Below are 15,144 nucleotides of genomic sequence, written 5' to 3' on the forward strand. Positions count from 1 at the left end.
ATAAATAAACGGGTACGGTTTTTAAGACAAAATTTAGTTACATAGTATATAAAAGAAGTATAAACAATATAAGGTCAGCATGGTAATACAAATGGTTGGTAAAATTCATTAAAGGCAAGAAAATACATAAAATAAACAATCAAAAGGATTTGCAAAAGCATTACACAATATAATTACAACTAGAACACAAGATAGATCTATTTTTCAATGACAGTATGGTGATTTAACGTAGTTAACCAAAATTTCATAACTTGTGAAACATGCGAAGTACAAACAATAACAAACAAACAAGCAAACAATTTGACTGAAACAAATGTGAAATTGTAAAGTACACAGAGGAAAAAATCATAAGAAGTTAGTAATAGAACAACTTTGAGTTCAGCAACTACAAAGTGAACGCTAGTGGGGTTTCCTTACCTTAACCTGAGAACAAGTAACAAATAACACAATCATCTGTTCAGCTTTCTGAATAAGTTATCTAAAAAGTTAAACTTCTGAGAGAGCGAGTAAAGGAGTTGACATTCTTTATGCTCCGTATTTCTTGAGATAAAGAATTAAATAACTTAATGCTGCTGTAAAAAAAAACTTCGCTTTAAAAACTCTGTTTTAGGTTTAGGTAATTGTAATTTTAAAAAACTATTTCTTATATTATATGAATTACTTCGTAGTTTAATCCTCGTTGACAAATAAAAAGGGGCCATATTATGAAGTACTTTAAATAACATAGTCAGATTTCCTATCTTCCAGCGATTATCAATAAATAATATTTTGGTCTCATCATATAACTCATATGTTCGTTTGTAGGGACACGCTTTGTTTAAAATTCGTACTGCTCTATTTTGTAGGACTCGAAGTTTGTCTAGATTGCACTTGTTTGCATTGTTCCATACGATAGAGCAGTAATCGAAATGCGATTGGATTATAGAGAAATATAACATTTTTGCGACGTGATATTCTATATACGGTCTAGCTCTGGCATTGTCCCAGACATCTTCAAGCGTGCTCATGTCACGCCCCTGCTTAAGAAGACTACTCTTGATCCTGACTCTCTCGACAACTATAGACCAATTTCGCAACTACAGTTTGTCTCCAAAGTTCTTGAGAAAGTTGTTGGAAATATCCTGTGCAAGTACCTCAAGGGAAATGATCTGTTCGAGAACCTGCAGTCCGCATATCAACCAGGGCACAGTGTGGAAACTGCTCTTGTCAAAGTGACAAATGATATCCTCCTAGCCCTCGACAAGAAACAGATGGTACTCCTTGTCCTCTTAGATCTATCCGCAGCGTTCGATACTGTGGACCACGATTTGCTGCTGATGAGAATGTCGCATCGTTTTGGAATCTCTGGAAACGTTCTCAAATGGTTCCACTCTTACCTGACTTTGAGATCCCAAGTAGTTACTTTGTTGGATTCTTCATCAAAGCAGTGCTACATCGAATGTGGTGTCCCGCAGGGCTCCGTGCTGGGACCTATCCTCTTTACCATGTAGGCCTATACTTCTCCTCTTTGTGACATAGCAAGACGTTTTGGCCTGAGCTATCATCTCTATGCTGACGACACGCAGCTCTATGTTGCCTTCAAGCCAGGAATAACCGATCACGTCTGTTGTCGGCAAATTCAGGATTGCTTGGCGGCAATGCAGGACTGGATGAGTGGCAATTTCCTGAAACTTAATAATGACAAAACTGATGTGATCCTGATTGGTTCCCGACACCAACACTCTGTGTTTGAGATGGAGCACATTTCCCTGAATGGCCAGAATCTGTCGCTCTTGGAATCAGTTCGTGACCTTGGAGTGATCCTAGACAACAGATTGAATATGAATGACCACATCACAAGTGCCTGTAAGAGTGCCAACTACCATCTGAGGAACATTGCAAGAATTCGCAGATTCTTGTCTGAATCTGATGCAGTCAAGGTTATTCACGCCCTAGTATCGTCACGCATTGACTATTGTAATGCAGTATTAGCTGGTCTGCCTAACTCTTCTATCTGTCGCCTCCAAAGAGTACAGAACAGTGCCGCCCGTGTTCTAGCTCGTGTGAGGAAGAATGTTCACATCACCCCAATACTAAGACAATACCACTGTCTTCCAGTCAAGAAGAGGATTGAGTACAAGATTCTTACCCTTGTTTTCAAGGCATTACATTGCATGACTCCGAAGTATCTTCAGGACTTGGTCACAGTAAAGCAGTCAGCTTACAGCCTACGTTCTTCGTCTTCGACGGTGCTACATGTTCCCAAAACTCGGACAACCTACGGGGATCGCGCCTTCCTCCATTTGGCTCCTTCACTTTGGAATAAACTTCCAGATAATGTTCGTAACATGCACAGCCTAGCTACTTTTCAACGACATGTCAAGGCATACCTTTTTGCTCAATCATATGATTAGGGTTCTTTTTTGTGTGTGTTTTTTTCTTCTTCTGTTAGGCATTGTCATTGTATTGTATTGTTTTGTATGGTATTACACTGTATTGTAATGTACTATTTATTTGTACCTTTTCTATTTTCTTAAGAGAGAGCAGAAAGCGCTTTGAGTAGTTTGTAACTGGACATAAGAAATTACTTATATACTTATTAAAACAACCATGCATACAGTACACCATACATATATACATAATTACTAGTGTGTACATTTTTGACACCTTAAAGATGTTGAAATTGTATATTTACATGATGGTAAAATGTATTTCATTTGCCATTTTAATTCATGGATTTATGATCATTACTACATAAGTTTACTAATTATGAAGCATCAACTTGCATGTGACGGATATGACAAGCCGTGACGGAGATGACCACTCGTGACGGATATGACAGTAGCATGTCAAAATGAATAGATATACGCACCTATTTTCAAGGTGAAACCTAAAAGCATTTTTATGCAATTAGAATAAAGATCTACATTAGAGATAAACCTATTCAAGATCGATCTACATGAGAGATAAACCTGTTCAAGATCGAATCTGAATAGTAGATTTGAAAAACTAATTACACATCCAAAATTATGACAGAAAGTCAAGTTCGCCATACCTTTTGTGTACAATGGTCATATCCGTCACGTTGGATTTCCACTATTTCGTGACGGAAATGACCGTGACGGTTTTGGAGAGATATTCCACAGCTAAGACATGGTCTTATATATGTAGAGATGATCATCAGTACCTTGGCATATGCAATGGACCGAATACGCGTGTTGCGATAGGCTTGATTAATTAATGAATAGCGCTATAAAAGTGCATGACGGATATGACTCAAATGGTTGGACAGAAAAATCGGTATCGGGAAAAGCTAAAATCTCAATTTATATTGCGGATATTGAAAGTTTTTGAATGCCATATTGATACGTGCTTGAAAACCAAGCATTTAAGAGTTCTTCCATGAAAGAGAAATGTTGTCAAGTGAAAATATGACGATTTTAAATTCCTTGCATACCCATCGGGACATGCAGATTCAAGGGGTTTTGCAAGCGATTATAGGAGCGGAAATAAGAAAGCGGCTTTAATTATGAACCTTTTTTTTTACCGTAGATAATCAGGAAAGCATCCTCTTTAATGGAAAAGATGAAATTTAAAAACGAAACTCGAAAAATTTTCCACTTATAAACCCTGAAAGTAGCGGGACATAAAAGTAGACGCTTAGTGAAGAATCACCCATCTAAAACAATATAGCTAATAAATACAAATGTATCTATGATAAGAATTATTTTCGTATTATCAACGAGTACGAATGTATCTTTAAAAGATAAATTCGTTTGGCATTCGATGGCTCGATACGCTCAAGTGTGACATGGCCATCCTCATCATGAAACTGAAGAGTTTGTACAGCTTTACATCTTACAAGGCACTATTGATCTTCTTCATTGTCCATAGAACGAGTATGCTCATTTCATTACTGAAGTTTTATTTTGAATACCCGTTTACATTCTACATTGTGTACTGACAGTGCCCTGTGTCTTCAGATATGTACAACCTTGTATATCATTGTATGTATTGTATGTCTAGCATAGCTCCATGAGGTGGGTAGACATATATCAGTCTAGGGTTCAAGAGGCTGCCTAGACAAGACACTTCTTCACTCTAGGAATGCTTGATACAGACTGCCCCTGCTAGAGCTTTAACCTGAAACCCATAGGTTTTATTTTTCAAATATAAACATTAACATGGGAAGGGTTCTGGGTCCACAGGACCATCCAGTCACTGTGAACGGTTGCACGTCACGAGACCGACTCCCACAAGTCGTACAGCCCACAAGTCATACAGCTCGCAAGTCATACATCCCATTAGTTACACAGCCCACGAATTCGACGCTGAGTGAATAAAGCCCACGAGTTCGACATCGAGTAAAATGAGCCCACGAGTTATACAACCCATTAATTCGGCAGTACACACAAAAGGCCAACGAGACCAACACTATGCAAACAAAGCCCACGAGACCGACTCTTTAACCAAAATTACGAGCCTTTTTATTTCAACCCAACTAGTCCCAGTGAAATTGTCAAAATCACCAAATCTTTAAATACCTCTAAATCTCGTGGTTTTGATAAGATAAGTATGACTCTTCTCAAATAAATAGTTTATCCACTCTCAGAACCGTTAACCCATATATTTAATCTTTCTTCTTCACAAGGTATTCTTCCAGATTTGCTGAAAATAGCCAAATTTAATCCTATTCATACAAAAGATGATCCTCATGAAATTAGCAATTATCGTCCCATTTCTTTGATGCCTAGTATATTCAAAATTTTTGGAAAAAAAGTTTATAATAGACTTCATAAATGTATTACTAAGTATGATAATCTTATTCCAAATCAATATAGTCACAGAAAGAATTATTCTACTGATTTAGCATTCATAGAAATTTATGACAGAATTACGAGTGCTTTTTGCATATAAAGAACATGTTGCAGTCATATTCTGTGATTTGAGTAAGGCATTCGACAATCATGACCATTCGATTTTACTTTCCAAACTTAGTCATTATGGTATTCGGTGTCAAACACTTTTGTGGTTTAAAAATTATCAAACTATTAAAAGACAATATGTTACCTTTAATGATTTTCAATCTGATCCCTTTTAATCAAACTAGGTGTTCCTCGAGGCTCAATTCTGGGACCACTAATATTCCTTCTTTATGTCAATGATATCATCAATACATCTTCTGCTCTCTCTGTCGTTTTATTTGCTGAAGATACCAACATATTTTATTCTCATAAAGATCTTAAGATTTTAAATGATACTTTAACTACTGAAATTAGTAAAGTATCAAATTGGTGTAAGTCTGATAAACTTTCTTTGAATATTAAAAAAAACTAATTTCATTCATTTTAAACATTTCATTATGCAGATATGCTGATACATATTAACATTGATAATATCCCACTAGAAAAGAAAAAGAATCAAAATTTCTTGAAGTATGAATAGATGAAAGTTTGACTTTGAGTGATTATTTGCATCTTATGATGTTACAAAGTGTATTTCTGAAAATATAGGGATCATTTCCAAACTGGAGTTCTTTCTTCCTCGTTCAACTTGAGTTTAATTATATAATTCCTTAATTCTCCCATATATAAGTTATTGTAATGTTGTATGGCTAACTTGCGGCTCTACCAAAATAGATAATTACTTAAGATATTACAAAAGTAAGTACTGGATCGCAATTCCGGGCTCATACTGATTCTTTATTTCATGAACTTAAAACATTGACGGTTTTTTATTTGAATGTTATTCAAGTAGCAGTAATTATGTTTAAATATATTCATGATCAACTTCCATCATCGTTTAATAACATGTTTAGGTTTAATACTTCTGTCTGTTCGTACCCTATTCGTATACGCAGAAATTTCAATGTTTTGAACCCCCAATTATTAGTGACACATAAATCTATAAGACATTCGGGTCCGGACATTTGAAATAATCTCCCGGACAATATAAAGTCTTGCTTTAGTATTTATTCTTTAGAAGCTTCACTAAAACGATATTTGATACAATCATATTCTCCCCACTCATCAAAATAACAAATATTTATGGTAAATGATTGTTACGTTTTTTCAATCTCTATTTTCTTCCTTCAACTGCATTTTGCATTCACACCTGCAACTGCACTGCAACCTCCTGATCACTTTCCTCCAAGAGAGTTACGTCTTTGGATAGTCCTTTTATGAGGTCCCCATCCATTTTAAGCTTTATCGCTTACGATGGTGGTCTCCTGCATTCAATGATCTCTGTTATTTACTGAAAAATACTGTATATTTCATTTTATGTCATTGTGTACGTACACTGTTCAATGCAATCACCCATGTGTATCTATTTGTGTACAGTTATCGATTAATATCACTGCACTTGCTATTGTTTGTATTTGTACTTTTGAAATTTGTATTTCAATTGTATCTGATTGAATGCAGAAATAAAGCAAATCAAATCAAATATAGACCTCTAGAATACAGTGGCAGCTTGGTATCATAACGAGTCCTTGGGACTACGATATTTTGGTAAGTTTGTCAGTTTCATCATTTAAAAAAGGAGGAATATACATTGAGTGGGACCAAACTAATGTGATGTAAAATCACGCATTTTGCTATGACAAAAATCCCTTAGGCTACGGTCACAACTCAAAGCGGCGACCGCCCGATTTGTAGCCTGTTCGGTCGCCGCTGAAATTTTGGCACCACCCAGCAGTTTTGGGAGATGTCGAGCAGGCTATTAAACCTCAGCGATGCCCGAGCGATGCCCTGTCGATTTCCCATCGGTCACCGGTCGATTTCTCGTGAAAGTTGGGATCTTCTCCGCGCAGAGACTGAGCAGTCACCGAGCGATGCCCCATTGGCAACTGGACGATCTCCCACCGGCCACCGGCCGATTCTTATGAAATCGCTCAGCGACCGACGGGTGATCGATAGGTCATCACCCGGTGTCCCGTAGGCGTACCGGCGCCGCCCGCCGGTCTCTACCGGAAATGTCTCACGAGCTACCTGTGTTTATTTATGTATAGCCATATATGTGATTTGTGATGTGGTAATCATTTAATTGACAGATTAAGGTAAAATTCGAGACTGAAGATTTAAGGTAAAATTCGAGACTGAAGATTTAAGAGTTAAATTATCAACTACCAAACCTCAGTTATGTGAAGCCACAGATAACTAGAAAATTAGGAAATGAAACAAAAGGCAGGAAAGCCCAAGATGGAACAAAAATTAGAATATAGATCAGAATTTTCCAAAATATCTCGGTTTGCTTCTATACCTAACAGTTTTTTCCGTTCTTATTTGATATCATATTTTCATTTCCCCCATCTCTTGTCATTCATGACTTTTTCATTCATTAGGGCTTTACTAGGCGCTAAATGGTAAGAAAACCAGACCATATTACTAATTGTAATAACCTGACTTTTAGCTTTAATGTCTTTTGCCCAAAAGCGGTAATGCCTATCTTCCATGTCTCTCATGTTGGTTGCCGAGATGCTGAGATGTTGGTGAGGTTTCCTTAAGCGGGGTTCCCACTATCGTGCGATCCATTGCGAACGCCACGATACGACATTCGTAACTGATCGTGGAAAATTTTTTGAACTCGTCTGAAATTTCACGTTTGGATACGAGGTTATGCGAATCAATACGTGTTGGTACGCTGGGATGCGATATGGTCACGATTGGTCTATTTCAAGCGATACGATCTGTCACGATCTGGTCTGCCGTTCAAATACGATCCGACAGGATTGTTCTGACTGAGTTCACGATTGGTACCGATCTTACATGACCATAACGATCAGGATCCCCGATCTGATACGTGCAGCAACGTACTGATACGTTCCAATACGAATACCGCGAACCAATACGGGCTGCTGAGATAAGATACGATATCTTTTACGATCGGGATCAGAAGCGACCCCCATTTAAGGCGCGATTGGACCCGAATGGGAATATTATAGTCCGGCTGACGATGGATTTCATTGTTCCCCTTAAATTATGCAGAGTGATTAGGCCTATTAATTTTATCCACAACCATTGATGATGGCAAGGCTTGACAGGTTGACGATGATGACAACGTAACCTTTGCAGTATTGCTAATGACGATTATGTTATCAGAGAGAAAGCAGCACCCAGGCCAGCCATAACCTCAGATATTCCCTCGTCTAACATTAAACGTAAAGAAATTAATAGATTATCAAATCGACATGCTCACCCTCCCCCCTCACAAAAAAGAAATGAAATAACGAACCCAAATACGTAAGATCAGATGATTGCCCCTCTTCCCCAGAAAAAAGAACAGCAAGACAAAGTGACCTTTCTCTCCAATACATGAAGAAAAAAATCATATGATGAAATGGAAGCTAAAAAAGAGGATGGGATCATTTTTAATGTTATGTAACATAGTATTATGCGTTGGCCGAAAGTTGGCCGAATGGATAGTATTGCTTATGTGTTCGATTTCATATTCGCAAAGTGTATGCATCATATGCCTTTTTATTTCAAAATGTCGTTATCTCATGGGTTATTAAAAGTTTGGTTTATTCGGCTTGATTTAGTGTATTACTTAACAATGTTTAACATAACTGATACACACACATAACAGAAAAGTGACTCCCTAATCAATATGATGTCACTTTTTAACAAAAAAGGAGGTTTTACGCAAAATTATTTCGCAGGGATATATTGCTACACTTATTGAATAACTGTGAAAAATAATAAGAGTGATTCATTGTCATAAGCATACGAGTGATCTCACATCAACGACAATGGTCACTTTTACATTTGCAGTAATAATGAGAGTTGAAAATAACCATTTTCCTCTAAAATTATGCTCTACCCAACATACAGAAAAAGACATTGAAAAGTGTCAAAATAGATGTAAAGGGGTCAAGCGATGGCTGATGAAACAACAACTCTTAATTACTATGTACAATACACAAACAGCAGGATACTGCACCCCAAAAAAATACTCTGTAATATACTTTTAAGAATTAACCATTTGCCTTTGATATGTACCCATTCAAGCACGATTCATTAAATTATTCTCATCTTTGTACTGACGTTAGTCAATACGTGCAGACATACAATTGCCATTTTATTTTTGCTCATATTTTGTTTTCCTTACAAAAGTTATCCCATATCCTGTTTTGTGTGTCTGTATAATGGTAATAGCAACTCATTAATGAAAACATCATTAACATAATGTATGAAAACATATAAAAATCTGTAATACAACTTTCATTTTACGAAATCATTAAAAAAAAATGATTTTGATAATGTACCTTAAAAATTATGACAATTAAACCCCACACCGTCATACAATTTACCGTTTGAAAATAATAATCTAAAAATGCAGGATACCACCTATCAGACTACAAAACAAATCAATTTATGAGTAAATGGGCAAATGGGCAAATAATAATAATAATAAGCGGAAGTGAAGTGAAAAAGTCGATCCCGATCAACACGATTAAGAAGCACGATTAGAAGAGATTTGCTGCGTTTGGATACGATCCTAGACGATCTGATGCGATGATCACGATCAAAAACTAATCGTGTTAATCGTAGAAAATTTTTGAACCGTCCAAAATTTTCCTACGATTAACGCGATTGCAACGATTGACCTTAAGATCTGATACAATCTGATAAGACCATCACGCTTGCTGCACGATTAAGACCACGATTTCAATCATGGCGCCAATCGTGATAATAGGAACCCCGCTTTACCTTTATCCCTCCACCTGCTTCTTCCACATTGCCCTGGCTTCTCTTTCCCATCAATTCATTGGTTTCCTTCAGTGCTTCTGTCATTTTTATCTTTATCATTTTAGTCTCTAAATCACTCGTCGGCGACCGCTCGATCTATTCCTTTGGTTTTCTTCTGTGCTTTTGTCATTTTTGTCTCTATTATTTGTGTTCCCATAATCGCTCACCGGCGACCGCTCGATTAGGGGCGGTTGCCGCTCGGACACGGAGGGTATTTTTGGCAGCGAGTGAAAACTGGTCGGTCGCCGCTGAAATATGAACTCCGTGTTAAAACTTCAGCGGCGACCGACGGATGCCCCCAAAATCAGTAGTGCCTGGTCGGTCACTGGTCGATCACCGGTCATTCTCCGACCGAAATTGGCTAAAGACTCGGTGACCGGTCGCCGAGCAGGCTGATTTTGGGGATTGTGACCGTAGCCTTATATTATTAAATGTACCTTGTTTACAATGTACTGCTGATTGCTGGAAAAAAAAGAGGAAGAGATCATCGAGGCAGAAAATATGAATTTTTTGTCATCACTTCATATACAGGACAAAACCACTTGAGTGTCACAAATGCAGGGAAGACCATGGTCATTGCACAGGCACAGCCCACATCCGACAAAGACCCAGCAGAGCAGAGAGGTTTGCATCACAATATATAATGGTTGTATTTTCAACGTTCCTAAATATATTTAAAAGGAATTTGTATGCATTCCCTGGGATGATGAATGCTGAATAGAGTATTTTTTTAACTAATTTGAGAAGCAAGTTGATGTTTATATACAGTGTATCTGTTTTCTCTCTGCTTCTCATCATATTTTCCTCACTGCATTGCTATTAGTAATATATTATAATCTTTTAGTGCACATACCATGGCAACATTTCAGTCGCATTTCACTCGTCCAACTGAATAGTTTGAGATTGGTTTAACATGACATTTTTCACATATTAATTTTCGTTTTATCACTTCATGTGGTAAAGTTTCCTTCACTAAGACCAGGCGCGGCGATACGGTGCAATTAACTCGCCAAAAGCATATGACATCGAAGCCTTATTTACATAAAGTAGACAGCTTGTGTACGCGAAACCGCTGGGGGAGTGTTGCAGGGCAATCTCAATATCTCACCTCAGAAGCCATCAAATGATTACATCGTACAGCAAATTTAATAGGCTAGATCAGAAACTATTCTCTAACTCGCAATGTTAGTTATTTTGGATTTTGATGAGGATAAACCTGTGAATATAACGTCGAAACTTAGCTTCAGTTCCAAAACAGGAAATTTGGTCTCGAAACAAGTGTTATTTTTTTTTCACATTTACCTCCATTGCCCCAAAATGAAACTTCGGTACATGACTTACGGTAGTATATGCATACAGTGTTCCAAATACCTTTTCTGTGTCATTTGGTGCACGGTTATGTCCGAAAAAAAAATGCCATCACTGTCACTTGTGACCCACTTAAAATCCATAGCGTAAGTAGTACGCAGTCCGATGCACCGGTTTTCATGCCGCATGAAACAGTTGAAGCACATAGCAGGGTTCCTCTCTTGCCCACTCACCACCCTGTGGACGGAAAACCGAACCGAACCTGACAACGCTTATTGGCTAAGCGTGCACTGACAAGTAGAGAATGCATGTGCAGGAGAATGATCTAGTTGAGCATGCCCAGTATTTTCTCTTAAATTGGGGGTGTCATTTTGCTCTTATTTTCTGCGCAAACACGAAACTTTGCAGGTAGTGAGTCTGGTGTGTACAGACAATCAATATGTTAATCAAATGCATATTCATGCAGGTGCAGACTATTGTCCAGAAAAAAAATCGTAACCCTATCCCACGGTCGACTCAAACAGAAAAACACACAAATCTCGAAAGATACATCAGCACTTTCGCCCAAAAAAACATATGGCGGAGGATGATATATCCACATTAGATATATGTGTGAAGTTTCAAGGGAATTGGTGGTAAAATAAGGGAGATACGAGGTGAACTTTCGATTTTTTTTTTTTGTTGTCCTTCCCTCCGCACAGTGCTTCGATGACCGTTACGAATTCAAAAGCTTCGGCCTCTTATCATGCTTATCAGTGTATTAAGTGCACCGTATCGCCGGGATGGAGACTACTCATGCCACAAGATATAATACTACCACCACTACTCCAATTCGCTGCAAATTTAGATGACATCTTTGAAAAGGAAACACGATATTTTCTTCTTGTCTTTCTTCTTTGCAGATGTACAACTGTTGGTTTGCCACACAAATCCTAAGGTTCAGAAGAATGCTGAAGATAGGCTGAAAAACCTCCTACTTCCCATTCCAGACGATCTCCAGCCTCAGGATGGTGAGGCTAGGGAGTCTCTAAGGAAGAAAATCCATGACATGTGTAATTTGCTCAAAGAAAATGCAGACTGTATGAGATCCATTCAGAAAGCAGTGAGAAAGCTAGCAGTGTATGAGCTGAGTGGATTCACACTAGACTCTATCCACCTGTCTGTGAGGATGTATAATAATGACAGCTACACCTACCTGATGAATGACATCGGTCTGATTGGTCGACAGCTTGGTAATGCACTCATCCCACCAGATACCCGCCAAGGGTTGCCAGATAGCATCTCATTTGATGTTACCCTGGAAGAGAAGGGTTTGGAAGGTGCTACCCTATTCACCAATCAATCATCCCAACGGAAGAGATTCAAAGTGGATGCAGGAAGGTTGCCATCACCCATCATTGATGATGATAGTCCGTCCCATGGACAAAGGAAAGATAAGTCCCAAGTTCAGAGTCTGATGTCATCAGATGTCCATAGAACCAACGCATCCAGTCCTGGGGTCCAGTCATTGCAACATGGCGTATTATCCCTTGAGCCAAAGACAAAGGAAACACAAGAGGTGCATGGTGTAGTAGAAAGGATGCCGATTGCTGAGTTTGCAACCATTGAAGAGAAGGAAGGGACCAGACATGCTGCCGCTGAGAGAGGTAAGTTCGATGTGACACTGGTCCTTGCGCAGCTCTGTTGCAGGCTTATGACTGAGAGTGAAAGTGGACTGATTTTTGTGTCTTGACTGTCCGTTGCTGTCTGTTGTTGAGCAAAATTTCATTTCTGTTTTTGTTTTTAGAACCTATTGACAGATTCTTACAAAGTTTGGCGAGATTTGTTGTCAGAGGAAAGGATGCACAATTTCTAAATGAGCTACAATTAGTTCTTGGCCCTTGTGGAGCCAAGGGGCAGGGACTTGAATAGTAAAAACTTAAAAAAAAAATCAATAGAACATATTCCTTCCCGAAGCAGAAGTAGACTGTGGCTAAGTCTAATTCTGGAGGTAAAAAAGATCAATTTTTTCATGACAGTTGCATTGATTCCCCATTCGTTGGGAGAGGGAATTAAAAGTTTGGAATGGGTTCAGTTGTTAAATTGAATGACTTCATATTTTGATATACACACTTCATCAATACTCTTCAGGATACATCACTAGGAGGTAAGGATGAAACTTATTCAAATTTTACATGTTCTCACATTGCATCAAGACATACGGCCCAAAAGTAGGCCTCTGAGGGCCAGGGCACTGATAATTCATGCAGACTATTCGTCACATCAAAAAGGAGCTATGCTTTCAAGGAGGAGGTCTGTAAATCCCCCCCCCCCCCAACCGTGAGAACCCTTAATATATTGAAATCTTTGAAGGCTTCCGTGGTGGTAGAATGTTGGGTGGTACATAGAAGGCTTCACGGTGCACCACGTATTCTTTCTGGAGTATGTGAGTGGCCCTGAAAAGGTCCTACCCAATCCCGACATTTCGGCAGGCATGTTCTCGCCGTTCCCAAGGGAATGAGCAAGTTAGAGGAAAATCCGGCTTAAATACCCTCAGGAAGGATCAAAGGGAGTTTGGCTTCCTGGCGGGAAAGTCTTTGATTGGCTGAAAGGGTCACAGTAGGTAGGTCAAGGTTGAGTGCACAGAGTAACTTCCTGTGTATGGGGGGTTTACACGGTTGGCTGCAAACATTGTGGTGGTTGTCTAACTGTAAGTATCAATTAGGGCCGCTATTGTGTGGGGGCTAATGGGTGTTAATTAGCCTGCTTGTCAAGTAGGGTTAGCCAGATATTGCTCAGGTGGAGGCCATTATCCTGTGGGACAGTATTATGCACCTCGATTTCCAGAGCCTCTCTGACTCGCCGTTGATACTAGTTGGGGACTTGCGTGATGAGACTGCTTTAATCCCATAAGATCCTGTGTTCACAGGTGTGGGCATGGTGGATTATAGCAGACTCGTCCCGTCCGTCCCGTCGGCCATGGGCCTGATGTTCCTTTAACCGGGTGGCAAAGGATCGGCCTGTCTCTCCGATGTAGACTTTAATATATTCTGGCCTCGATATGGTTAATGATAAGAGTTCTTTAACCCTAAAAAGACTGGGGGGGCTAAAAGCCCCCCCCCCTCGACATTTCGCGCGATTACTCTGCAACACGCAACGCTCTCGCCGCGATGCTCTATGACTTTTTTCTTTCAAGTTTCCCGCACATTTTGACACCAAATTTGTGACGCCCGGGGGTATGGTTCTGAAGTTACATAACTTTTTGTACATGCACGTGACGCCGAAAATGGCTCAAAAATGTGATTTTGTGTACAAAGTCAATGCAAATTGAGTTTTTTCACATGGTTCATATTAATATGCTTATTTTTACTCTCAATGGCTGAAATTAATTTGTTTTAGGAGTATTATGCTTCAAAAAGTGTCTGCCACAAATTTTGTTTAAAAAAACAACAAAAACAAAAGGTCGAAAAAACAAAGAAATACGTAAGAAATTCATGAAACAATAAAATAAATAAGAAATTAATTTCGATACCGAATTTTTTTTCACGTACATTTGCTAAGAATGCCACAAAGAATAATTAGACCAAAAATGAGCACTTCTGGAGCTTTATTTACTGATTTAGATCAAAGAGTCTGATTTCTCGCATATATTAGCATAATTAATCAAAATAAAATAAAAGAAGACTATTTCGGAAAATTTAAATATACGAGCTTGTAGATTACATCGCACACTACCACTGTGCAAATTTCCGCGGCGATCGCGCGATCCACGGCCGAGATCTGAAGGGGGGCCCTTTAGGCCCCCCCCCCCCAGTCTTTCGAGCTACCAAAATAGCCCAGTCTTTTTAGGGTTAAGGGCAGTTCTAGGAGCGGCTCCATTTGAGTACTCAAGGGGCTAAAATTCTTTTCAAAATCACTTGGGCTTGAAAGGTCTTCTTTGTATTAAGTTAATCTAGAGTCCCAGTGTGTTCTTTGGGATAGGACTTCTTTGGATAAGTAGGTGTCGATGCAAGTTGCACTGTGCATAGGTATCCTTTAAAGGTGAAGAGAAGCTATTTTCCCTTGGATTTCTTATGAGCTCATTGTAGGTCAGGCAACACATGCAAGAAGGCTGCATGAAGATTGC

The 15,144-nt window shown here is 38.9% G+C and overlaps 1 protein-coding gene across 2 annotated transcripts in view; it reads left to right on the forward strand.

Annotated features, from left to right (window-relative positions):
- Nucleotides 1-12,876, forward strand: part of LOC139738138 (uncharacterized) — a 140,385-nt gene extending 127,509 nt beyond the window's left edge. For both annotated transcript variants that reach the window (XM_071648800.1, XM_071648799.1), the window contains exons 6-7: nucleotides 10,263-10,355; nucleotides 11,942-12,876. In XM_071648800.1, the coding sequence (XP_071504901.1) occupies nucleotides 10,263-10,355; nucleotides 11,942-12,771 (923 nt within the window). In that variant the 3' untranslated portion in view covers nucleotides 12,772-12,876. The remainder of the gene's footprint in view (nucleotides 1-10,262; nucleotides 10,356-11,941) is intronic.
- The last annotated feature ends 2,268 nt before the right edge of the window (nucleotides 12,877-15,144 follow it).

This window comes from Diadema antillarum, unplaced genomic scaffold (assembly GCF_040938485.1).
Source record: "Diadema antillarum isolate AM-2024a unplaced genomic scaffold, OU_Dant_1.0 seq00000724_RagTag, whole genome shotgun sequence".
In the NCBI taxonomy this organism is placed as follows: Eukaryota; Metazoa; Echinodermata; class Echinoidea; order Diadematoida; family Diadematidae; genus Diadema; species Diadema antillarum.